The 24,834-nt window shown below is 54.1% G+C and overlaps 1 protein-coding gene across 4 annotated transcripts in view; it reads right to left on the bottom strand.

Annotated features, from left to right (window-relative positions):
- PLEKHG5 (pleckstrin homology and RhoGEF domain containing G5) overlaps positions 1 to 24,834 on the bottom strand; it is a 115,581-nt gene that overhangs the window by 39,736 nt on the left and 51,011 nt on the right. For 2 of the 4 annotated variants that reach the window (XM_032763820.2, XM_032763822.2), the window contains exon 3: positions 19,671 to 19,747. In XM_032763820.2, the coding sequence (XP_032619711.1) occupies positions 19,671 to 19,747 (77 nt within the window). Of the gene's footprint in view, positions 1 to 3,037; positions 3,196 to 19,670; positions 19,748 to 23,093; positions 23,110 to 24,834 lie in introns of those variants that run through there. The other 2 variants (XM_032763827.2, XM_032763825.2) reach the window with 2 other exon arrangements.

The raw sequence follows: 24,834 nt of genomic DNA, 5'->3' as shown, positions 1-24,834 counted from the left end.
CACCCACTTAGCAGTCTGGGACGGCCCGCCTGGGTGGGCTCGCTGTGGGAAGCACACGGAGGGGCAAAGGATGCTAAATGCTCCAAGAAGAGACCCAGGAGGTGAAGACGTGTGAGCTTCTTGCCCTGAACAAGTCTGCTCCAAGGGAGAGGAGGCTCCCCAAAGTCCTGACTGGCTTTGTGGGGAGCAGTTCCAAAGCATCGCCCGGGGACTCCGTGACAGCTGCATGGACAGTTATGTAACCCCAGGGACTGACGTTGGGCATTCAGCACAAGCCCCTTTGGAGTGGTGCAGTGCATGGGCCAGGTGCCTTTAGAGAGGGGGCCTACCTCTGCCTGTTTACCAGTAGCCTGCATTCTGGGCATGCCCAGGGAGGCAGTGGGCTGGAGAGCACACGCCCCACTGGATCCCGGACTGATGCTTTGCTGCAGAGCTGCATGGCATGGAAAATCTCCACCGGCAAGGTCTGCAGGGTGGGGCTCAGCGCACCAGGCACCCTGCCTCGTGTGTAATCCATGCAGAGAGTAGTGGGCAGCTCTGCGCTGCGTGAACAGCAGAATGGCAAGGCCTTAGGAGGCCAGTCTGGGTACAGCATGGGTACTCGGAGCCTCTGGCAGCAGCATGCAGCAACCCCCATCCCTCCCCTTCCCCAGCCATAGGAGAGGTTGTTGGCAAGGGTGACCCATCAGCACCTAGTAATGCTTCAGTGTGCATTATGGGCTGTACTGTGCGAACTCCCCTGAGGCAGCGGTGAAGCCTGAAATCTTGCATGAACCTGGGGGAAAACACTCCTGGCGGCTTTGCAGCAGAGGCTGGCTGTGCTAAGCTGGGTTCCAGGCAGAGACTGCGGGCTCAGTGCTCTGCTTGTGGGAAGCGCGCTCCCTAAGCTTCATAAACATTGCCTTGTTTTACTCTAGTGCTGCTGTGTCCGCTACCCACCCGCAACTGCTGCCAGTGGGTCAGAGCAACTTAGAAACCAACAGCTCGGGCCCCAAATTCCATCCACCTCCAGAATATCCCAACAATCCGGTCAGAAACCAAATGAAGCTGGTCATCCAAACTGATCCAGACAGCCCCTGCTCTCTCCTCCACACTCACTTGCTAGCCTCGCTCATGCAGCCTGGCTCTGCGTCAAGGTTCTTCATGCACACACGATGTAGGGCACTTCCCTCCTGCTGCCAGCACAAAACACACCTGGCTAATTCCAGAGTTTCCTGAGAACCACTGAACACACCACTGCCGAGTGGCAAGAGCCAGTCACTGTGTTCGCACCTTGAAACAAAACTTGCAAGGGAAAACCATTGGCGCTGACCTTGGGAACAAGGGGCTGATCCAAAGAGCAGGAGTGCCTTGCAAAGAGAGTTAACTAGTCTCTGCATCCGATTTTTCCAGTGATCATGAGATTTATAAAAACATCCCTGGTGCTAAGGTAGTGGACCCAGTAGAGGGGGATCCAACCCAGGCCTGTATAACAGATGCAGATTTCCCCGGGGGTCAGGAATGGCAGTATATGCAGCTGTGTGTCTGAGCTGTATGACTGGTCTCAGCCTGCAAGCTCCCTGGGGGGACCACAGCTCCATGGTGCTACAGCCAGCCAGCTGTGACACTCACCAGCCCAACGGTCACATCTCATCTCTAAGAACAGCAAGACGGCTGTAGTGCAGTACATGTTCTTTAACAGAGAGGATGTGCTGTGGTTTAAGCCAGTGGAGCTGAGGACCAAGTGGGGCCACAGAGAACACATCACAGAGCTGCTAGGGACTCATGGTCACGAAGTGTCATTTTGATGGGCAGCTGAAATCCCAGGCACGGTGCTGCTGAATCTGTACAAGTGTGTCTTCCCTAAATGGACTTATGACCCGCATGTGCCGGAGCCAGTACCGTGGGTGAGAAACGAATAGCAGCTCCCTGTGCAGGAGGTGGAGATGGAATAACCCTCCAGGCCTAGCGTGTCTGCTGTGGTTCGCACCTCCTGCACCCCACATGGGTGCTTGGCTGTTCCAAGCCTCGTGAGAAGTAGGGAGAACTGCCCTGGACTTGTTAGTGCAGTGCCTTTCCTGGGGTTTGTGTCCAGTATTCACGCTGGCTATAGCGGCATTAGATCTGGCTCACAACTACCTATGCCCTGGCCTCCAATATCAGTTTATTTCAATGGTAAATATATCTTCACCTCAAAAAAAACCCAAAAAACAAAATAGTCTGGAAAATGCCCCTGAACATCCAGCTGACCTGCCCAAGGTGCCTTGTGCCACAACATGCCAAGAGCGCTGGATAAACCCAAGCACAGCCCAAGGAAGCTTTGTCCACAATAGGCTAGAAAAATAAGGAGTCGGCTCTTGCCAAAGATTCTGAGTCCAGCTGGAGCTAGCTGCAGCTTGTCATGTAAATCAACTGTGCACTTGGAACCAAACCCCGTTGTTGCTAATTAGTCGGGAGGATTTGCTGAAAGGAAGGTGGAGAAGGGAAGGGGCAGTTTGGGGACCACAGAGAACCCTATGGAAATGCAGCCTTTCAAAGCCATCCTGCTTTCCCACTTGCTCGGAGGTTGCTGTCACCGGCTGCTGGCAGGAAGCAGCACATTGTTTTCATTCTCTGCAGGGGCTGGATTTCCAGTCACTGGGCTAAGGCAGGAGAATACACAGCTCAGCTGTGATGGCAGCTCATCTGGCGGTCGCCCTGAATCCACTGGACTGAACGTATGTTTCACCCACCTTTAAAGTCCCTCCCAGCCCCAGCTTCCAGTGTTAACGTTCCCCGAGCCCAGCGGTGGAGGCATTCAGCCCTGTGGCCCTTGGGCTCCCCAGGCATTGAATCTAGTTGGTAACATTTCCTCAGCCCCAGCTTTGTGGCGTTACCCACTTGCCGGGGAGGACAAGGACCCATTGCTGCTGCATGTGTCAGAGAAGCCGGAGAGCTGGGGCTGCCGCAGGGACTGGCTGTGTTAGGAACGCCCGCAGCTCTCTGCCCTGCCCACATGCCAGCCACTTGGGAACCCCCTGGAAAGCCCCATGCTCCAGCCCCAGGATGACTGACTCACCGGTCCACTGGGATCCCTAGGGGGGAGCCCCTCGCTCCTGCACCCCGCGCAAGCCCCCTTGCATCACTTGCTCTCTGCCTCCTCACAGCTCTGCTTGGCAGCACTCCGCTCGCTGCCGACTGCGCCGTCCTAGGGCAGCTGAGCCCGTCAGGGGGCCAGGGCTGAGTCCAGAGGGCCTGGGGCCAGGACTGCACTGCAGTAGCTGGCGGACCTGCATCCCCTCCCTCCTACGCACCCGGGCGGATGTGCAGGGGAAATCAGCGGACACAAAGCCATGCTAAAGCTGGCAGCCGGAGAATTAGGGCAGTCGGAATCTACCACCCCCTCCCAGGAAGAGGCAGACAGCTGGAATGTACCATTCATCCACCAGCATCTGCCTGCGGTACAATGACAGAAAAGAGACACAGGCCCGTGTCACATAGTGAAGTCAAGTCCGCCAAGCGGAGCAGCCGTGGGCCCCCTGGGCCTGGGAGACATAGAAATGCACAAAGAGCCCACTGTGCATTGCCTAGAACCACCACCCCTCACCTCCGGCTGCAGGCAGGGGGCTGGGGAAGGGAGTGCTGGATTCAGAACCGAAGTTCCTGGGCCAGGGAACAGCAGCCACAGCCCTCTGGAGGGCATCTGTCCAGCAGACCGAGCGCTGTGGCTGGAGTCAGGGCAGGGGGCAGCAGGATGGGACACCCAGGCTTCCCCCAGCCCGTTGCTCTGTGTGCGGCAGCAGCACCCAAAGGCCACAGCACACTAGGTACAGTGTTGAACTCCTATAGCTTCAATCAGTCACTGAGGATGAGCCCAATCTCAAATCCAGCCCCAAAGCTTTGCCCCAGGCTCACAGCCAACCGCAGAGCTTCCAGCCACCCCTGGGGTCAAAAGTCACCTGTTGTCCCAAACCCACCCAAGGTTGGCTTGGAAATCAGATTATCTTTAAAAACAAATGCTGGGATTAATCATATGACTCCAGGAGCTGGAGCTTTAAGGAAACCACAACCAAATATCAAGCAACTCATGCTGCAACCTTGAGACCTTCCCCCCGCACACACCTTGCATGCTGCCTGACATTATGACACATCAATTACCTGGCTTCACGCTCCCCAGGCCAGCCACAAGTGGCTGAGCCCGTGTTTGCCAGAGCCCCTCTCCCAGCCAGAACAGCAGCCCCGAGCGGCCCGACAGGGACGCAGCCCATCTGCTGCACTTCTCACTGCCTGAGTTCTTCACAGGTACCTGACACCTAATGCTCCCTGCCCCTGCGGCACAGCGGCCTGGTCATGAGGCAACCAAAGCCCCCTGCTCCCAGCCCTGTGCTCAGCCACGAGGCTGGGGCTCTCCCCTCTCCATACCACAGCCCCTGTCCCAGACAGGCCTCCCAGGTCCCCTGCCATCCAGACAGGACTCCTCACCCCACTTAGCAGTCTGGGACGGTGTGACGAACTGGGAATGTTCTTAATGCTTTCTCTGAATACTATGTTGGTGCCTCAGTATCCCCTATGCAGTTCTTAATATCTAGGTGATGGAATAAGGGTGCGTGATTGCTGCAGAGGAAGGGGCCAGTGCACCTAAATGCCTGGCACTCTGTCTCCTAGCAACTGATGGCCTGGGCCCCTCCCCTGCAAAGGTGCCAGCTGAAGGTGTTGGAGACAAAGTGATCAGGTGACCTCCTGGCCCGGGAAAGGAGCTGAGCAGAGAGGAGGGGCTGGAAGGGGTTTTGAGTCTGGAGCTGGTGAGGAAGAGGAGTGAAGTGCAGACCTAGGGGTCTGGCTCGCTCACTGCCCCTCAGAATGGACCCGGCCGAGGGGTCCGGTTCGCTATATCTACAAGCTCTGTTTTAGACCCTGTTCCTGTCGTCGAATAAACCTCTGTTTTACCGGCTGGCTGAGAGTCATGTCTGACTGCTAACTGGGGTTGCAGGACCCTGTGGCCCCCCCAGAACCCCGCCTGGGTGGGCTTGCTGTGGGAAGCGCACGGAGGGGCAGAGGATGCTGAATGCTCCAAGGAAAGACCCAGGAGGTGAAGCCTCGTGAGCTTCTTGCCCTGAACAAATCTGCTCCAAGGGAGAGGAAGCTCCCCAAAGTCCTGACTGGCTTGGTGGGGAGCAGTTCCAGAGCATCGCCCGGTAACTCCGTGACAGATGGGCAGGACAGCTGCACCCCTACGGCAGAAAGCCCCTGCACTGCACCCTCCTCTGCGGGTAGCTGCTCCCCTGGAGATGCTGCCGTGCCCATCACTACAAGGAGTAGGAAGCAGCTGGGGCTGGTGTGGTCAGAGGGCCTGGCCTGGTGCAAGCCGTGCTACAGTGAGTCCTGGTAGGCCCCAGGATTTTACAAGGGCACCAGAAGCAGTGTCCAGGCAGGCACCATCGGGGGGAAGCAACCTGTCAGCAGGGGTCTCCATGCAGCTGGGCTGGGAGATCCCTGCCCTCACGCCTCACTGGAAGGCTGTGAAAAACCAGGCACGCTGAGAGGAGAGACACTAGCCCATTGTAACTACCTGGCCAAGCACCCCATTCCCTGGGGTGCAGGAGTCAGCCTCGTGCTATGGGCAGGCAGCCCACAGGGTTCACTCCAAGCACCCTGTGCTCTGGGAGGATAAACACCCTGAAGTCAGGATGCCTGTCACAGCTTCTGAGCTGAGAATCCACCAGAAGCCATTCCCGTGGGAACTCCCGAGGTGCCTGCTCCTGGAACGGGCCCTTCTTCCAGCAGAACGTGCAGCTCCTTGTCCCCAAGGCCCGTTGTATCTGCCCCCCGTCCTGAGAGGAATAAACAGAGACGAGCTGCTGAGCTTCCCCTACAGTGTGGGGGCACCAGAGGTGGATTATGGTTTTGTGGGGCCCAGGGCAGGAGTAAACAGGGGCCCCTCCCCACCCCTTCCGCCTGCAGTCTCCCCTGCTCCCCCTGTGCCCCTGCCAGGGAGCAAATGGAGGTGCAGGAGTGCCCATTTTTCCAGGGCTAATCTATCACTGGGGGGCAAGCACTCTGGGCCCTGCCGCCACACAGTGTCCATGGCTGCTTTGGGCTCCGACTGCAGAAAAAACAGCTTCGCCAGTGCCCAGAGCACAGCATTCCCCATTAGACGCTGCGCTCATTCCAGGCTTCTCCAGCCTGTGGTGCTTCCCAGGGGACAGTCGCAAAGCAAGAGAGTTCTGCCATTCCCGCACCGCTGCCTTGCTGAGCTCCCTACCACTGCCACAGGGATTTTACTGCAGCCAGGAGCCCTGTTGCTACCGCACGGGCTGACTGGGACTAGCAGGCAAAGAACCTGCTGGTTAACAGGAGGAAGTGGCCCCACCTTCACCCCACTTTCTCCCCTTCACCATTGTGCGCTTCCCAGTGCTGCGCCACCCCCCCACCTTCTTGACCATGTCGCTTCCCCTCCATGCCAGGGATGTCAATGCAAGTTCTTTCATGTTATTGCCGTTTGTAGAACTAACCCACTCCCCTCTGCTGGTCCCCTTTAGGCCCCCTTTCCCCAAGACACTGCTGGCAGAAGGGGCTGCAGCGTGTCACTGAGGATGTTTTGGTTTGCAGACTAAACGGAACACATGTCTAGTTATGTACATAGCAAACAACCTCCTGCCCCAGTTTCGCCTTCGACAGGAAGCTGTCTGCAGCAGGAAGCGCATTTCCCGAGGGTTGTCAGTGCCTCGCACAATGGGGTGTGGACTCTGACCAGGGGCTTGGGGCACTACTGCAACACAAGCAATGGGGAACAATCTCCAGGCTCCTGGACACGTAGGCCAAGCCCTGCCTAACCCCCGCAGGAGTTTCTTGTGCTGTCCAAGCTACGGGAGAAACATGGAAGTGAAAGAGAGAAGGATTCTAGTCATGTCCCCAGAGCAAAGCAGGATCGATCCCTACAACCAGCAGGGCTGCAGCGTGAGAATGCCCCACTGCAGCCTGCCCACCAGCAGCCAGGAACTGGCCCCAGGCAGTAGGGAAATCAAACCACCTTGGGTAGCAGCACAATGGGGTTTCTGCCATGGGAAAGGCAGGAACTTGGCGCTGGTGGCACCGAGACGGGATCAGAGTGAGACAAGCCCAACCTCCACTCACCAGCAGTATAAAGTAGAGTGTGCGCGCCATAACGTTTCAGACTAACACAGAAAAATTCCAGCACCAGCAAAACACTTCCCTGAGCTCCGTGCGCCTCCCTGCAACCAGCCCAACCTGGGACGGAGGCCGTGGCACCAGGGCTCCTCTCTGATGGGACAGCACGAGTCAGTGCCCTGTGTGCCAGCTGCTAGTGAGCGCTGCCACCTGCTGGGTGCTGCTGGAAATTCATTCACGGAACTGCAATGGGCCTCAGGCTGCATCATCTAGGAGCAGGTCATGTCAGAGGGGACTCCAAATCCTGCCGAAAAGTCACAATGGGCCAGTAGAGCCTGTCCTGCCAACCAGCACAGAATCATCCCTCTGCTGCACGGGGTTTGCAAGCAGCCCTGCCCCCCCATGTTTCAGATCATTGCTCTGTTATTTCCAGCCTGACAGACAGAACCCTGTCCTGACAGATGGTGGGAGGGGGAGGGTTTTTCTGCTACATCCTTTTGGTTCTCATCTGGTGTTGGGGTGACTCCTGGCCCTTTGCCTCTGTTCTGGGAGCTTGGCTAATCTGCCTTTTCTCTTGTTCCTTGTCTCTCACGTGTGCTCCCTGTCACGGAGTCCCTGGGTGATGCTCTGGAACTGCTCCCCACCAAGCCAGTCAGGACTTTGGGGAGCCTCCTCTCCCTTGGAGCAGACTTGTTCAGGGCAAGAAGCTCACACGGCTTCACCTCCTGGGTCTCTCCTTGGAGCATTCAGCATCCTCTGCCCCTCCGTGCGCTTCCCACAGCGAGCCCACCCAGGCGGGGTCCTGGGGAAGCCACAGGGTTCTGCACCCCCACTTTGCAGTCAGACGTGACTCTCAGCCAGCAAAACAGAGGTTTATTCGATGACAGGAGCAGGGTCTAAAACAGAGCTTGTAGATACAGCGAACCAGACCCCTCGGCCGAGTCCATTCTGGGGGGCAGTGAGCCAGACCCCTAGGTCTGCACTTCACTCCTTGTCCCCAGGCAGCTCCAGACTAACCACCCCCTCCCGCCCCTCCTCTCTGCTCAGCTCCTTTCCCGGGCCAGGAGGTCACCTGATCCCTTTGTCTCCAACACCTTCAGCTGGCACCTTTGCAGAGGAGGGGCCCAGGCCATCAGTTGCTAGGAGACAGAGTGCCAGGCATTTAGGTGCACTGGCCCTTTGCTCTGCCAGATACTTAAGAACTTCCTAGGGGACACTGAGGCACCAACACAGTATTCAGAGAAAACATTTCCTAGTTCATCACACTCCCCTCTCTCTGCGTACCTCTGTGCACCAATCCGGATGTCTGTGATTATCCACACAGCAGCTCCACTTCACAGCAGCCCTGGGCAGGAAGTGACAACCTTTCTGTATTAACATAGATAATGCACTGACCCTACTAGGGAGAGTCTGGCTCTGCCAGCCCACATACCAGTGTCTCCTGTCCCCCCAGAAACCCAACCCCAGGCAGGCGCTGAAGGCCCTGAAGCAGGAAGGTTTACAGCCCTTCTATTCTCTCCTCCCAAAGGTAACCAGGGCAATTCACGGCTAGTCCTTTCTCCAACCTTGCAATGAGTTCTGCTGGGCAGTTAGGTCCTGCCAAAAAGGTATGTTCATTGATCAGTTTTACATTTATTGGTTCTCCATCTCAGGAGGGAGTTACGTGCCAGGAGCAGCGTGCATCTGGCACCAACTGCACTGACAGAAACCATTCCCTCCCCGCAGAATGAGCAGGCTGTGCTTGGAAAAATGCGATGGACTGATGGGTGCTGCTCCTGCCATGGCAAAGCAGCTCGGTGCATCACGCACGACACAGCCCTTCCAGGCTGCAGTGAGGATACAGTCCCTGGGAGGGGCTGCCTGCCCAGGCAGGGGCTCTAGTTTCTAACTGCTTAGCTAGGGCAGATGGGAAACTTTCCATGTAACCCTCCCCAAGGCCACTCAAGCCAAGTGCACAGCGACAATGCGGAGGAATTAGGCAGCCTTTAATCTCCATCACTCCAATTTGAGCTGGAGCCCAGGACATGTCAAGCCGAGTTCTGTTACCTCCACTGAGCCCTTTCTGCGCCTCTTGCCCCCAGCACAGAATCACTCTGGAAGAGAGGGGCTGGCAGTCTGTTCTGCACCAGCCAAGTTGTCAGCTCCTTGCATAACCACTCTGAGAACGAGTTCACTCGTCCCTGTTGCTGGCTCACCCTGCGTACCATGCCCCACTGCACAGCCACCAAGCCAGGCTTGCTCCAGGTGCTGCTGTCCTAAAGAGTCCAGGAAGGCGACACGGCACACACAGCATCCAGCGCAGTCCGAGTTCTGTCTCTGTTCTCGTCTGGTGCCGCATCTCCTGCCTCCACCCTAGGGTACCCAGAGCAGCACAGGGCTCCCACTCAAGGGACAGTACCCTGTGTCCACTACAGCCTCCAGCCACAAAACCCTGGGCCCCCCGTCTCCTTTCCTGCCCTCCGCAGGAGAGGAGCTTGACTCCAGCATGGTCACCAGGCTTGGCTCAGACCATGGCAGTTACAGGGGCATGGGACAGTCCTGTCAGCCCTGGAATGGCCCCTTCCTAGAGCCTGGCACCTGTGGCTCCACACCCCATTTTACACATGGGCAGCTGAGGCACATCCTGGCTAACTGAACATGCCCCGGTCACCGAGTGAGTCAGTGATCTGGAGACAGGGCTTCCTGGCCCTGTCCTAACCATAAGTAAGGCTAGGTTAGGTCACTAAGGTCATCGGAGTCACAGAATCCTTCCACCCCAGGGGCTGCAGGACGCCAGCTCACAGTCAGTGGGGCCCTGGCAACAAGGGGCCCGATTCCTGAGGGGGCCCTCCTCAGGGTCCCAGCGATGGGGTGACACCTTGGGTGAGTGGCTGGGGGTGTCCCGTTTCCTCTGCGAAATATAGTTAGCCTACAGCTCCCAGCCGCCATGAGCCAAGGGCTCCCCACCCACAAGCTTCCAGCTGCTGTGGGCGGAGGAGGAACCCCACAGCTCCCAGCCACCATGGTGGCAGGGGAAACCATGGAGCTGCAGCAGCTCCTTACCCTGACAAGTGAAAGAGAATTTCCCTGCACACTCTGCAGCCTATGCCCAGCGCCATCTGGAAAAGCCCCCCAGTGTGGTCCTCCCTGACACCAGCAATATAAATAAGGGCCATCACATGCCCCTCTGGAGCAAGAGCATTCTGGAAACTTGTCCTTCACACTCCACAAACACAAGTGATGTATGTTATCTGGGTGCCCAGATTAAACAGTGGATATTCCTGCAAATCCTTAATTACCAACTCTCATAACAACCTTGTTCAGCACAGCGGGTGAAAAACGACGACAGGTCTGAAAGCAAATTCTAGAGTTAAGAAAACAATCTCTTGGGTCAGCATTCTTCGGGCAGATTAATTCTTAGCCAGAGATTTGGGGCTACAAATCATGTTCTACTAGAGCTACTTGATCAAGTAACTGTGGGATTAGTAATAAATGGGCAGAGTTATTTCACTTATCCCGGTGTTCGCTCCTGGAGAATAGCGGGAGGCTACTGAGTACCCTCTCCTGAGAAAGGAGCATGCCCAGAGGCCTGAGGTGGCACTAGAGGCTGGTCTCATCAGTTTCTGGCACCAGCACCTGTTCTCCAAACCAAAGAACCTCAGCCTGGGTTGGCATAGGCTCTAGCCTCGAGGCCGAGCTGGCCCAGGGAGACGGGAGCAGAGCCCTGCCAGGCTAGTAACTAACGGTGCTGCTGCAGCCGAGTTCCCTGGCACAGGCTGGTAAGAAGCGCTGCTGCATTCTGCTCTGCACGGACGGGCAGCACTTCACACAGAGCAGCTTGCAGTGTTGCTCCCCATACGTCCAGCACTTCCATGCAGGTATAAACAGAGCCCTATCACAACCTTCAGGTGGGCTGCTCGCTTGGCCTCTGCACGCTGCATCACGCTGCACCCAGTTGGAGATGCACAGAGAGTCTGGAAAGAGGCAGATACAGAGTGATTCAGGGGAGCCTTTTACATGGCTGTGGCAACTAATCAGCTGTAAATTCAACTGCCAGGAGCAGCCTCCTCCCAGGCTAGGGCAGGCGTGAACAGCAGCAGCCACTCGCTGAGGTTCTTGGTCTCAATTGCTGAGTGCAGCAGAGTGCAACAGCCTAACTCAGCCGACTGCCGTGCCAGCGGCCCACACCTCCTGCATTATCCTTTGAGCGCTGCCTGCCGGGGACAGAGTGGATCAGCCCAGATCTCAGATCTCTAATCCCATCCGAACCGTATGTTTGCTGCATGCTCCCAGCCCAGGATTGCCATGGACCCAGGCAGGTGCAGGTCAACCAGTGCCTCCAGTGAACTGCAGCGGGATTTGGTGGGTCTTTGTCTATTTTGAAGCCTGGCCTCCTAGCCTAGAGGTGCACTCTGACTGCTCCGGGGCTGCCACCACCTCACCCACCCATCTCACATAGCATACCCTGTCCTCATCCTCAGCCAAACCCCGCTCCAGCGCCCTGGCAGCCTGTCACTCAGGCCAACACGTGATCAATTCACTATCCAGCTCTCATGTCTGAATCATAAGGAGACACGACAAGAGAGACACTGAAAAGCCGCAAAATCCAACTCAGGTCCCCACTGTGGAGCTCAGATCCCCTAGAACTGCACAGCCAACTAGGAGAGCATCACAGCCCACAACGACGCCTGCTCCCCCCGGAGCCCTGCCTCCCCCCACATCCCACACTGACAATTAACAGTCCACCAGATAGAGCGGGACACCTGCCCCAGATGCCCTTTCCACTGCTGCCGGTGCATGTGCCGGAATACATCCCTGACAGCCTGACCGGCATACAGGGGGTCTTGCATGCTGCTTTGCTGACGCAGCCCAGCCCAGCAGCATCTTGCTTGTCTGTCTATCCCGATACGTCTAATGCTCCCATCGCCATCGTGTCCAGGTGCCACATACAGAAGAAGATCCACTTGCTACCTGTAGATGGCCTCAGTCAGGTCTTGCTTTTGGGGGGTTGTTTTGGAACCCACTTTTCTGGCAAAGGACAATGCTGTGGATTGTGCGGCAGAGCAAGGCCGGTGCAAAGAGGTGCGTCCTACATTGCTCTCGGACCACCAGCCACAAACGTGGAGGGCAGTTTGTTTCCTAGCCGAGAAGTCCAAGCATCCCCTGCTGCTCTGGCCATGCCTACATCCCCTCTCTGAACTCTGCCAACACAGCACCCATCTGGCTCTGCTAGCCTAGCTTAGGTACTCCCATGGCCCTCATTACGGAGCGCCTGAGTACCTCACAATCCCACAGCAGAGCTATGGAAAGAAGTACTGATATCCCCATTATGCAGATGGGAAACTGAGGCACGGACAAACTGATCTGCATGAAGTCTGTGGCGGAGCACAGAATTAAACACGGGTCTCCAAGTCCTAGGTTCATCCTGTAACCACTGGGCCATCCAGCCTCTCGTGAGTACGAACAGCCAGTTCTGCCAGGCTGTGACGAGGAAAGAGGATCAACATGGGGAAGTTGTGATCTTCAGGCTCATTCCACTCCTCAAAGCTGACTCTGAAGTGAATGCTGCCAAGGTGAAAGGCCAGGACCCCCTCTGAGCCCTTGCCCAAATGCTGCTTTACTAACGTAACTAATTTCCCCCTTTAAATTCATCCTTAAAAATAGCTGGGGACTGAAAATCCTCAGAAATCTGTGCCAAGAGCAGCTCCCTTTAAGGGTCATTGCTTCATTCTATTAGTCTTGCTCCTCTCAAAATCCAGCACCTAATTCCAACAAACAGAGCAGCCCCACACGTCTGCTTGGAACAAAAGTTCCTAGTGGTGTTGCCAAGGTTTTAAGACTAAACAACAATATCTCTTGTGGCTTTAAGAATTTCCACATCTCACCCGTCCAGTGAAGGGCAGGAGCCATAGCAAATGAGCCACAAGCCTGAGTGACAACAGATTCTAGGTCCCTCGGAAAACCTGGGTGCTAATTGCCGGGGAATGCTGTGAGCAGTGAACTGTCTCGTCAGCTTCAGGGGGACGTCATCCCATAAATCATCTGAGAATCCAGGCAATTTAGAATGTAAGGGGTGGGAAGTGGAGCCCTCGGCTCCAGGGATCCTGGCCAACAGCACATCAGTAGCAAACTGCTACCTGTTCAAGTGAAGTGCTAGCCAGGGCTTCCTCGAATGCATTTCTAAAAACCTGCCACACTTACCTGCAATAAAAAAGTCACCAGGAAATAGCCAATGTCTGAAAAGCCAGCAGAAATTTTAGCTGCCTGTAGATTCAGTGCAGAACATTCCCAGAGCAAGCTCCTGAACCAACAGAGCTGGTTGATCAGCAAGAGATAAGATGCCCTAAATCCACTCAAGCTTTACATTAATGATCAATTAGCTTAGGAGGAGAGAAGCTCAATAGAACTATTTCTGTGCATGGGCATGTGGAGGGACGCATTGACTGGGCCAGACCCACTTGGATGCGGGATCAGTAACTCACATGTTCCAAAAGCTGATGATGAGAGCAAGTAAAACATTTAAATGTGTAGCACAAACTCCCACTGGGGGGAGAGAGAGAGAGAGAGACTCTCCCCCTCTGCAGCACAGTGACACATGGTCAAGGAGACATGGCTGTGCGTCCAAGGCTGAGAATTTTTACCATAAGCTGAAAGAGGAATGCAGAGCTGCAAAATCATAAACCCTCTTGTATCAAACACACCAAGTTAGCGGTGACTCTAGGTCCCAGCATGCACCGACCCCATTCACGGAGTTGGGAAACGCTCATGGAGTGATGGTGATAATGCGTATAAGACACTCCGAGATAAGTTTAACGGTGAAGACACTTGCACAGGTAGCACCAGCTGTTACGCTCAGCCTCAGCTCTGCACTGCAAAAAGGCAAGAGCAGTTTGCCTGTAAACTTCCAGGAAGCCATTCCTAGACATGCAACTATACAATTCCCCTGGCCAACAGCCTGTCAGGGCCTTGCCTCTGTGAGAGGTGGCTCTAAGGAATCATGAGGTGTAGAGAGCTTAAAGCCCTTGTCGCTCAGTGTGGCTGTGTGCATCTCAGGTTTGGACTGAGAATTCCTTGAGACTTTCTGGGGTGCCTTAGGGAAGTGTGACAGGCCCCTGGGGTATGGTTACCATGGCAGATGGGGATGGCTGGGAGGTTGGTAATGGGCTTTGGAGCTTTTCACTCCCAGTTCCCCCTCTGTTTCTGAGGACACTTCTTGCTGGTGAATACCTAATAACCCCACATTAACTTCTCCCCACTGTCTGGGCAAAAATCACTGGCACATTCAGAAAGAATTTTGCAACTTGCCCGAATAAACCCAAGAACTAAACACAAATGGGGAAAGCAACAAGCCTCAACATATCATACAGATCTGCTGCTGACAGAGACCTCATCTCATCAGCAGTTCTCTCCCACGCTCCCAGATCGGGACTCTACCATATCAACAGAGCCTGGCAGCCCCACGCCAGCTCCGCTCTGACACCCTACATGAATACCTGGCCACCGCAACCCTTACCCTATTTGCATACAGTCAGAGAGCCTATCTAGACAGATGCCTGTGATGTCACGGACATGGAGCTGCATTTCTGCTAATTCCAGACCCCTTGTGTGATTCCAGACTCCCACTACCAGTGACTGTAACACTCCTGTGAATGGTGTCAACTGGCAGCAGCTCAGACGGGTGGCCAGGGGCTAGAACTACTTGTATAGTCGGGGTGCTGATGATGGAAGCCAGGGTCTGCAGCAGCACCCCTAGTTCCAGCACCACTGGAGGTGGCATGATACCATGCAAGGCAGACTCCTGCACCTTGCATCCCCTGTTTTTAGTTTGCCAGGGGGCACCCCCCCCCTCAGAGGTCCCTCCTTTGCAGGCAGTGTCAATATGCAAACTAATTCCTTCCCTGCAACTAAACAGGATGAACAGGCTCAATTAGATTATCTTGAATTATATCAGATCAGGAGCAGCTGTGATGTTGAAGTTAAATCCCAGCTGGACTCTCCTTGGGCTGCTTGCTCTAGGGAGGCTGGAAATCTCTGAAGAGCAAGCACAGCCCTCCATTTCCTCCAGAGACTGCTGTCTAGGCAGCCCCACTGGGCTCTGGGGTGGCAGCATTCACCCAGAACTCCCAGCCTGTCCCTAGAACTGAGCGCCTGCCTCCTGGCCAGGCTCAGGGGTGGAGCATCCTGTGCAGAGAGCAGCATGACCTCATCTCACATACTGTGCCTTTGATTGCTATCCTTTCCTTTGCTCTTTGGTTAAAACTTGCACGCTGTGCTGAGCAGACAGTCTGTGGATAAACGGAGATTTCCTGTGCATGCTTGAAAGCAGCATTAGCTCATTTTCCAGTCTCTTCTTTAGCACTGCTGTAAGTGCCAGAGCAGACGCAGCAGCCTTCTGTGAAAGCTCCACCTAGCTCTGAGGAAGGGGCCCTGGCTCTCACAATAACCCCATTGTGTATGGTAGCCTGTGACCTAGGGCTCTGTTCCCTGTATGGGGGGCTGGGCAGAGAGCTCCGCACACCTGGAGCTTTCCCAGGAATGTCTATGGGGACTTGGAAACAAGCACCATGCTTTGCTGATTTCCAGGGCAGACATGGAGCCAGAGGGCCATGGGCCATATTAACAACCCACCAGGAGCCCAGGAACTAAGGAATGGAAAAAAATCATGATCATTCTGCTATGTAAAGTAGGTTAAAAACAGGCTTCACTCCCATGCCCATTGCTCACCCAAGACAAACACTTGCCCCACCCTGCCGACAACAAAGACAACCCTGCCCATCCCCTGACACTGCTGCCCACAAGCCCTGCAGTGCTGGGGGCTAGGGGCCTGAACTCACCAAAGCACAAAACCCACTTCCTGACACATTGCCATTGCCATTGCATGCACCAGGCTGGCATCTGTCAGAACTACTGCCAAGCCGCAGGAAATCACAGCCATTGGTACTCATGGGTTAACTCAAACTACCCTGTCTGCCCTGCAAACTGCACCTAGGGAGGGACACATTGGCCCCAGGTCTTCGAACTCTGCCACTGGCAGCTGCTCCTCCCACTGAGAAAGCCAGAGGCATGGATCTGTGAGACTGGAGGGGAGGCAGCATTGAGCGCTCCATAGTCAAAGCGCTGCTCTATGCTCTCCTGCCAGCTTACTTCCCTGCCCAGGGAGTGCTGCTTCCTCCAGGCCAATGTGGAAGGAACGGGTCACAAACAGCCATGGCAGAGCGCGCAGGCCTTCTCCTCATGGGACATTCCTCACTGCAGAATAGCACCCTGGGACAGAGCACTCCTGGCCTGCAGGACCACCAGACAGACAGCGCAGCAACTGAGATTTCCACCTCAGGGTTCCAGGGAGGAGAGCAGGAGCTGCAGTGTCACCCTGGCAGGCAACGGTCCCTGGACACTCAACGTCCAGCATCTGACTATTGGAGTCTCCCATCCTGGGGCAATGCTACAAGTGACATGAGCTGGGCTCCTGGCTCACAAGTAATTGATTGTGTACAGCATTCAGCAGTATTAGCAGGAGCTTGGCAGGGGACTGATACAGGAGCTGCTGACACTGAACTGAATCCACTCCCCCAGATTGCTTTCAGGGTCCAGTGAGAACATGCAGCTCAAAGCTCCCGGCAGATGGAGTGTCTGAGAGCTGGTAGGCCAGTGGCTGACTGCGTCGTGCTCCTTGCTGAGCAGGTAAAATTAGCAGCCTGGCTGATATTCCCTGTCTGGAACCCCATTTGCTTCCAAGGTAAGTAACGTAAAGGCAGTCTGTGGTCTCAGCAGCCCCAGATCCCCAGCCAGTGGCCTGGCTTTATGCTTTCAACTAAATGGCTAATTTCTAGAGTCAGCTGCTAGCTGTTAAAATGGCCTCTGGCCAGTCAGCTTTACTCACAACTTTACTAGCCTAGTGAGACTTGAAAGAGCCGAAATGAAAACGCAGGAACTGATGTCTGCCCCTCGTCGTGGAGACAGACAGACAGACACAGCCCAGGCTACACTGCAGACAGCACTACGGACCAGACAGGTTTTAAAAATCTCTCCCCTTATTTGCAAAACTAACCCCCTGAGGTGGAAAAATGCCTGTTCCCTGTGTACAAGCTGAATGCCCAGCGGGAGCCTGCCACAAACGGATATTTCCAGAGAGCAGGTATCTAGGGGCAGAGTAATTCAGAGTAGCAGCCGTGTTCATCTGTATCCGCAAAAAGAACAGGAGTACTTGTGGCACCTTAGAGGCTAACAAATTTGAGCATAAGCTTTAGTGGGCTATAGCCACTATAAACAGTTCTTTTTCTCTCCTGCTGATAATAGCTCACCTTAAATGATCACTCTCCTTATAGTGTGTATGATAAAACCCATTGTTTCATGTTCTCTTCCTATTTTATTTCCACTGCATGCATCCAGTGAAGTGGGCTGTAGCCCAGGAAAGCTTATGCTCAGATAAATTTGTTAGTCTCTAAGGTGCCGCAAGTGCTCTTGTTCTTTTTTCAGGCCCAAGCCCCTCTAGACCCAGATGCAACAATTAAACACAGCTAGAAACACTCCCCAGACTCACAACTCTCACTGCCAGGAGCACAGAGTGGCGTGTTCCACAAGTACTAACCCCAGGCACTGGAAATGCTGCCACACACCCATTAGAGCCAACAAACAGAACCTTCTGTCCCGATGCCCAGAGCACTTCATGATGCTCAGCTACTTAGATACCGTCTTGCCCCAAGGAGCTCATCTCCTCTTGAGCGACCAGTGCCAATAGAGAAGAGATGGCTGAAAAGATGGGAAAAACACTGCAAAAAAAATTCCAAATTGTTTCTGGTTTGCAGGGGCCATTTTTCATTTTCCACATTTTTCATAATATTGTAACTGAATTTTTTGTTGAAAGTTTTTGACATTGTAATGGAAATTTTTCTTTATCCGTAAGTGTACGGTTTCAATAAATGAAACATTTCCACAATAACTTGAATAAGATGGTTAATAAAAACTGCAGAAAATTGTATGAAAAGCAATAATATTGACAATTTTTTGTGGTAGGTTTTGCTTTAGAAAAGAGCCCATCTTTTAACAAAAAAAGTGTGTGAAAAATATCAGTCGACTCCACAAATCTATTCTAATCCCACGTGTGCAGTCTCTTTCTCTCTCTCACACATTCCTCACTGATCTCAGAGCAGCACACGGGTGAGGAAGGTTGGTATCACTATCAGCATTTCACAGATTGAGAAGATGATTTGCCATGGGTCACACAACAAGTTAAAGCCGAGCCAGAATTACATCAGGATTTTCAGACCCCCAGCCAAGTTTTCTGCACTGCCTCTCTCTGATTTATTCTGATTGCTAACCCCAGACTGGGCTCCCTGCTGCAGGCAAACTGAAGCGCACATACAAAAAAGCCACCCTGTCCCTGCTAATGTGGATGCTGTGCCAGGGGCCCGTACCAGAGCACTACACCAGTTTTATGATTTGAGGCAGTTTCTCTCTCATTGCAGCAGGGGCCCCAGGAGCAGAGAGACAGAGTCCAGCTGTTGCCAGACACTCAGACGGGGTTGAAGCAAGCAGTGCAACCTCAGGTGACTTGTCTGATGCACACACCCCCACCCCATTCCTCAACACACTCTGCTATGCCAGAGTGACATGTGTCACATGAGTCAGTATCAGACAGCTGCCAGGGAGACTTGGGTCTCAGCAGGTAAGTGCAGCAGCAGATACCCTGGAGCTACTGTATTCCCCACTTTCTCTAGGATCCCTGGCTCGGCACTCAGACCAAGCTACTCACATGGGGTCAAACAGCTCCATCAACAATTTTAGAGCAGGCACCTTAAAAGCGAAAGCAAAAGGAAAATGACAGCCGGCCCCTATGCAAACGTTCTTGGGGCCTCTCCAGCTCCAGCCAGAGAGGATCCTCAGATAAGGATCCAAAGAAACTCAATAGTCCATTTGAAATGACTCATTTGCCAGCTGCCAGTGTCCGGCTCCTGTGACTGTCTGGGAACGCGATTCTGTTGGCAATGGCCACAAGGAAGAACAAAGTGACATAATGGGGCTCACATAAAACTTGCTGACACCTTGGTTTGCAAGGCAGAAGAGGGGGTGGGAAAGGAAAGACTCTTCAGCTGGGCCTGGGCTTCTTTCCTCCCCCCCGGTGGCTGTCTCCTAGACTCCTCTGTGCACTCACTGGCTCTAGAGACAGACACTTCCCTCTGTCACACTGCCAAGAACACTTAAGCTCCGTAAGAACCCACTGAATGATCTGGCAGCCCTAAATCTCTGCGGAGAAACCTCTTGCTGATAAGATGGCTGGGCTTTGCTAGCTCCTGGGAGCCATTCAGCCAGACGGAACCAGCGGTGTCGTCACCGTCTCTGGGAACGGGAACGCTGGCCGCACACATAGGTGCCCACCTCAAATCCAACCACTCCTATGGCCTGTGACTCAATCCTTGGCCCACCTTGCCAGGAGGGGCAGGAACAGCCCTTGTGCTGGGGATGGGAGATGAGGCAAGGTGGCCAGTTGTGTCCTTAGCACCCACTCAGTGATGGAGCACTGAGGCAGCTTTGAGCTACAAATGCCTCCCAGAGAAACCCCCTGAATCCCCAGTAACAACCCCACACACACACCCTAGCCACAGTACCTTGAGAGCTCTCCTCTTGTCAATACAGTTGGGATTTTGGCAGCGCAGAACCTTGTCCTCTGTTAGAGCCCGATCATCTGGAGAAGAAGAAGGATGAAGTTAGCCGTCACACAGCGGAGCAGAAGGGACAGCCAAGGGGCAGGGCTTTGCAGTCACACCCAGCTGAGATTAGAGCTGGTGACCCCCAAGGTCACGGTCCCTGGAGCCAGCCAGCCCCAAGAGTCACACTGCTCCCATGGGGACAGCAGATTTCTGCTGGAGAGAGACTGTGCTGGGAAGCCCAGCTCCTGTGGCTCTATGCCGTAATGACCAGTCTCGCGTAATGCAGGTATGTCTACACTGGGCAGAAAGGCTTTAAAATTAGGCCTAGGTTAGAACACAGTTTGCAAACTAGTTCCAGCAGAGCCTGGCCAAACCCAGTGACCCACCCCTTCGGCAGTGGGTGCGCCCACACTGGGGTGGAGCCCTGGGGGGAAGTGCTTCAGACAATGGAGCTGGAGCTCAGCATGGGAAGTGCCTTATGCTTCTCCCTTCCTCCCAGTTCTGAGCAGTGACCAACGAGCAGAAACTCACAGGGAATGGCATCAGAAGAGCGGAGCGGCAGCAGCAAACCTCCCTGAACTGGCTGACTGTAATGACGTGTAACAGTCACATGCTTCCTAAAGGGCCCATGGCCAGAGGCACCCACACTCATGGGCACGTGCAGGCGTACCCTGTTTATTTACAAGAGGGAGGGGGTGGGGTAGCTGGAGGAAGGGGGAGAAAAGGAACCAGAAGCACGAGTACACCTGCCAGGGAGCTCTGTTCCTCACTACCAAGCAGTCTGCAAAGTGGGGCAGGAGCAACAGGAATTATTATCCTGTGTTCTGAAGTGCCACTTCCCAACCTGATAAATGACACTGGAGACCCTCCAGAAACTTGAAACAACTCAGTCAGATGCTCCTGTATTTGGAGCTCAGCGTAATGATTCTGAGCTGCCTTTAGCTACTGAGGTGGACCAGAAAGTGTCCACAAACCACAAGCGATCCCCAAACCTGTGCAGTTATAACTTCAAGGATAGATTTGTGCTAGTGGGATGAGCCTGACTCCCAGTTGAGAGCCAACAGGCTGGAAGTTTTCAGCTAACTAGGTATAACTGCAGCCTGCACCTTCCCAAACCTTCACCTCTGTCCATCACAGTAGCACAGGGCACTTTCATGCCACCCACTACCCAGACGTGAGCCCAGGTTGCAGCTCCTGGACTGTGCTCCAAGGGTAACTGTTGTCAATGCAGGAACCAGGGAAATCCATAGGGCAGAGATGAATCCATCTTTCGCTCCAAGCCTCCAAGATTGGCAACATGCAGAAAATTGAAGCCAAGTGACCAGATTTGATCAATATGGCGATGGGCTGACAGGCTGGCCCAGGGTCAGCCTTTCTGCAGCACTCTTTGGTACTGGAGCATGATCCAGCTTATAACCCTCAGAATTTATTGCTGACCGACTTCAGAGATTTTACGGGCTACAATTCTAAGCCCCTGATTATACAGAGACGAGATACCATAAACATAGAGCGTTTAAAAGGCCATTATCCTCTGTCCACAGACAGCATCAGGCCAACCAGCCAATTACATCTGCTGCTGTCCTGGGAGGACTGACACACCACAGCTCCTCTCCATTTATAACACTGAAAGTGGCCACACGGACTTCCATTCAAGGAGTGAGATGAAGCATTGCTGCCTTCTCCTTTTAGCCTATCTCTGGGCTTAGTGCTCTGCTCACCTACCTCCTCCCAGCCTTCTCACATCCCACAATCTCACTCCTTGTTCCCCCCTGCCAGCAGCTTCGCAACCAGCCTTCCAACGTTGAATTCCAGTTCTGGGCTTGCGTCCAAGTGCCAGGCTGGGAGCTAAGGAGCAGCAAGTATCCTGACCAACAACTTAAAGGGCGAAGGAGGCTCCATGCTTATCTCTTCAGGGAAGCCCCTGAATTTGGCCTATTGTCTCTTTCTGCACATTGTCACTAATCTCTATGCAGCCACTCATCTTTCCTCAGGGTTTGTGCTCTGCCCTTCGCCTCAGCTAGCCTCATCCTTCTGCTCTGCCACCATCATCTACTATCAGACATGCCTGCCCTCTCACTCAGGTCTGTTACCGAGGCAGGCAGGAGCTGCGTCCCTGCCACCTCCCTCAAGAGGACAGTTTCTGTGCATCGGGCTGGGCAGAGACCTCACCCTTATTGTGCTCTAGTTCATGTCAGTGTGAGTCTCTGCTCCCCCCACGCCCCAGCTGCAGAGTCCCCTGCAGAAATCTGATCCTGCTGAAGGGTGCAGACCAGCAGGTAGATCCCAAGGTCAGAGGCCTTAGAAACACCCCAGACAGATCTCTGTCCCTGCCAGTCCTTTGGGTGGCAAGGATGGTGGTCGCACAGCCAGCTGTTCCAGTCCTGTTCCAAATCTGCCCCTTTCCCCAGCTACCCATCCCCTTCCCCTCTCCCAGAGCATGGAGGGCTGGGCTCTGTGCGGGAGCAGAGGCAGCGCAGTGAGAGCAGCAGACAGGGTGCTCCGCACAGCTGCAGACGGGTCAGGACTAGGACTGAGGGCACATGCTTAAAAGCTTCATGGGCCTCAAAAGGCCACTCTTCCCAATGACACGCACTAGGTCCATCAACTCCTGGGAGAGCAGGGGAGTCTGACCCCCTACATCACACCGAGGGGCTAACCAGCAGGCACTGACCCCTCCAAGCTGTAGGCTGGCGGTGTGTCAGGAACTATGCCACCTTACAGCTGCTGGTCAGTGGTCACCCCACTGGCGCATCTGGCAGAATTCACAGAGCTTCGCTAGAACCGACTCCAAGAATGCAACAGACCATCTATGCAACGGCACTGCCAGCTGAGCCCCAGCCCAGATCCGGGAGCTCTCACAACACAGCCCTGAGGTATCAGGGCAAGGAGATTTCCAAACACATGACCACACTACCATCTCCCAACTAGCAGCCTTTGCTGCTGGAAACCACCCGGGGTAACAGCGTGTCTTGGTCTCTTGTAGACAGACACACATGCTGGGCATTTGTGACAGTCAGACATTTTCAATTAATGACTGTTCTTTACAGATCCTCTACAGACGTTTGTCATCTGAGATTCCAACCCCAGGTTATTACCCATGGCTAGTACCCCACTTATCCTTGGGACACTAGTTTAGAGAGCAAACACGCTCTGCTTTTATGCATAATGATTCTTTACAGATAAACCAGACAGGGATGGAACCCAAGTGTAGGGTCCAGGGAAGGGTCCCCGGCTATTTTATCTTATACCATCTAGGCAGCTCTTGTGCTAAAAGCAACCCCCTGCTGCTATAGTGCCCTGGGCCCCAGTCAGGGAAGTACAGGCAGGTATTTTGGTCACCCACCAGGACAAAAAGAAAACAGAAACCCTCCTTTCATAAACCTTTTCCAGAAGGCGCTCCAAGCTCCAGGAGGCTGCAGCTCCCCTGCAAAGCACCCCCACAGCACTGAGATCATTTGGTGTTTCTTGAAGCCAGCAGAGACACTTTTTTCAAAGCTGTTTTGGGGACTCAGTTCTGTGCCCTGAGTTTCTCTAATCGCTGTCTCTTTCCCACAGAGCCTCCCTCAGTGGAGGCTTTGCAGGGAACAAGGCAGGATCAGCTTCTTATGCAGCTTGGTTTACAGTTCGTATTGTTACACAAACGTGGCAGAGGCAGCAAGTGTCAGACTGCAGATCCTGTCTCCTCCTCAGAAGGAGAGCTGCCACTCTTCTGTTTCCAGCCCAGCACTCACCCACTCATGAAGGGAACCATAGGGACAGGGTCTTTCCTGCTCCATTTGATCCAGTACACCGAGTTGGAGCTGCAAAGGAACAGGAGGAGAGTTTCCAAGGCAAACACATCAGGAAGGAGGAAGCGGAGCTGGGAGATGCAGACACAACAGTGCACTGAGGAAATGTGTTTATCTCAGACTGCGCCTGGGAACACAAGAACTAAGCAGCAGAAACTAAGCCACGGCGCCCCGTGTAACTCTGCTGGGTGACAGACCTGGGGAGGAAGGCAGCAAAGAGAGGTTGTGACCTCAGAAGAGACACCAAGCTCGAGCAGCCCCGAAAGGAGCCACAGAAGCATGCATGTGTCAGAGAGGGAGAACAATGGCCAGGATTTACTATTACTAACAATACGTTACGTCCCACCTACAAGCTCCATGATCACAAGCCACAAATAAAGCCAATCCCTGACCCAAAGCACTTACAGTCCCCGCTCGGACCTTGCAAACACATCGGCAGGGGAATACGGCTGTGTACACAATAACCCCACTGAGCGCACTGGGACTGCTCAAATGCATCCACCTTTGCTAGGTCAGGGACTAGAAGACAGACCTAGAGGAGACAAGCCTCCCTGGGAGAGCCAGGGCAGGGCAGGCGGTCAAGGCAGGGCTGTGCGGAAGATGAATGGGAAACCCTTATTTATGCACAGACAGAGATGAGTGTCTGGGAATGCAATGCTGGGAGCTCTCCTGCCACCTCTGCCTCAGCGCTGTGGAGTTGCCCGAGGAAGTGATGGGGGTTACGGGAAGGAGAGGAAGAGTATCCAGGACACACAGCTCAGGGGCTGGAACACTGGAGTTGCTCCTGCCTGGGGATGGGGACATATTTGGAGTTGAGAAGGAATCTTCCTCCAGCACAGATTGGCAGAGGCCCTGGGGGTTTTTCATCTTCCTCTGCAGTGTGGGGCATGGATCACTTGCTGGAGGACTCTCTGCACCTTGAAGTCTTTAAACCACAACTTGAGAACTTCCACAGCTCAGACATAGGTTAGGGGTTTATTAGTGGGTGGGTGGGTGAGATTCTGTGGCCTGCGTTGTGCAGGAGGTCAGACTAGAAGATCAAAATGGTCCCTTCTGACCTTGAAGTCTATGAGTCTATGGGCATTTCTCGAAGAGCAGCAAGATATTGAGGACCATTCCTCCCAGAGGAACAAGGCAGCAAAGGAGTCAGCAGTGACAGACAGTAAAGCTGGTGACAGCAGGGCTTGCCTGTCATAAACAGATAGCTAAGGGTTAATGTCTATTTCACCTGCAAAGGGGTAACCAAACACCTGACCAGAGGACCAATCAGGAAACCGGATTTTTCAAAACTCAGGGAGGGAATTTTGGGTGTGTCTTTTGTCTGTGTCTGTGTG

The sequence above is a fragment of the Chelonoidis abingdonii genome, chromosome 23 (assembly GCF_003597395.2).
Source record: "Chelonoidis abingdonii isolate Lonesome George chromosome 23, CheloAbing_2.0, whole genome shotgun sequence".
Classification (NCBI taxonomy): domain Eukaryota; kingdom Metazoa; phylum Chordata; order Testudines; family Testudinidae; genus Chelonoidis; species Chelonoidis abingdonii.
Note: the sequence above shows the minus strand (reverse complement) of the source record. Positions and strands in the feature narration are given on the sequence as shown.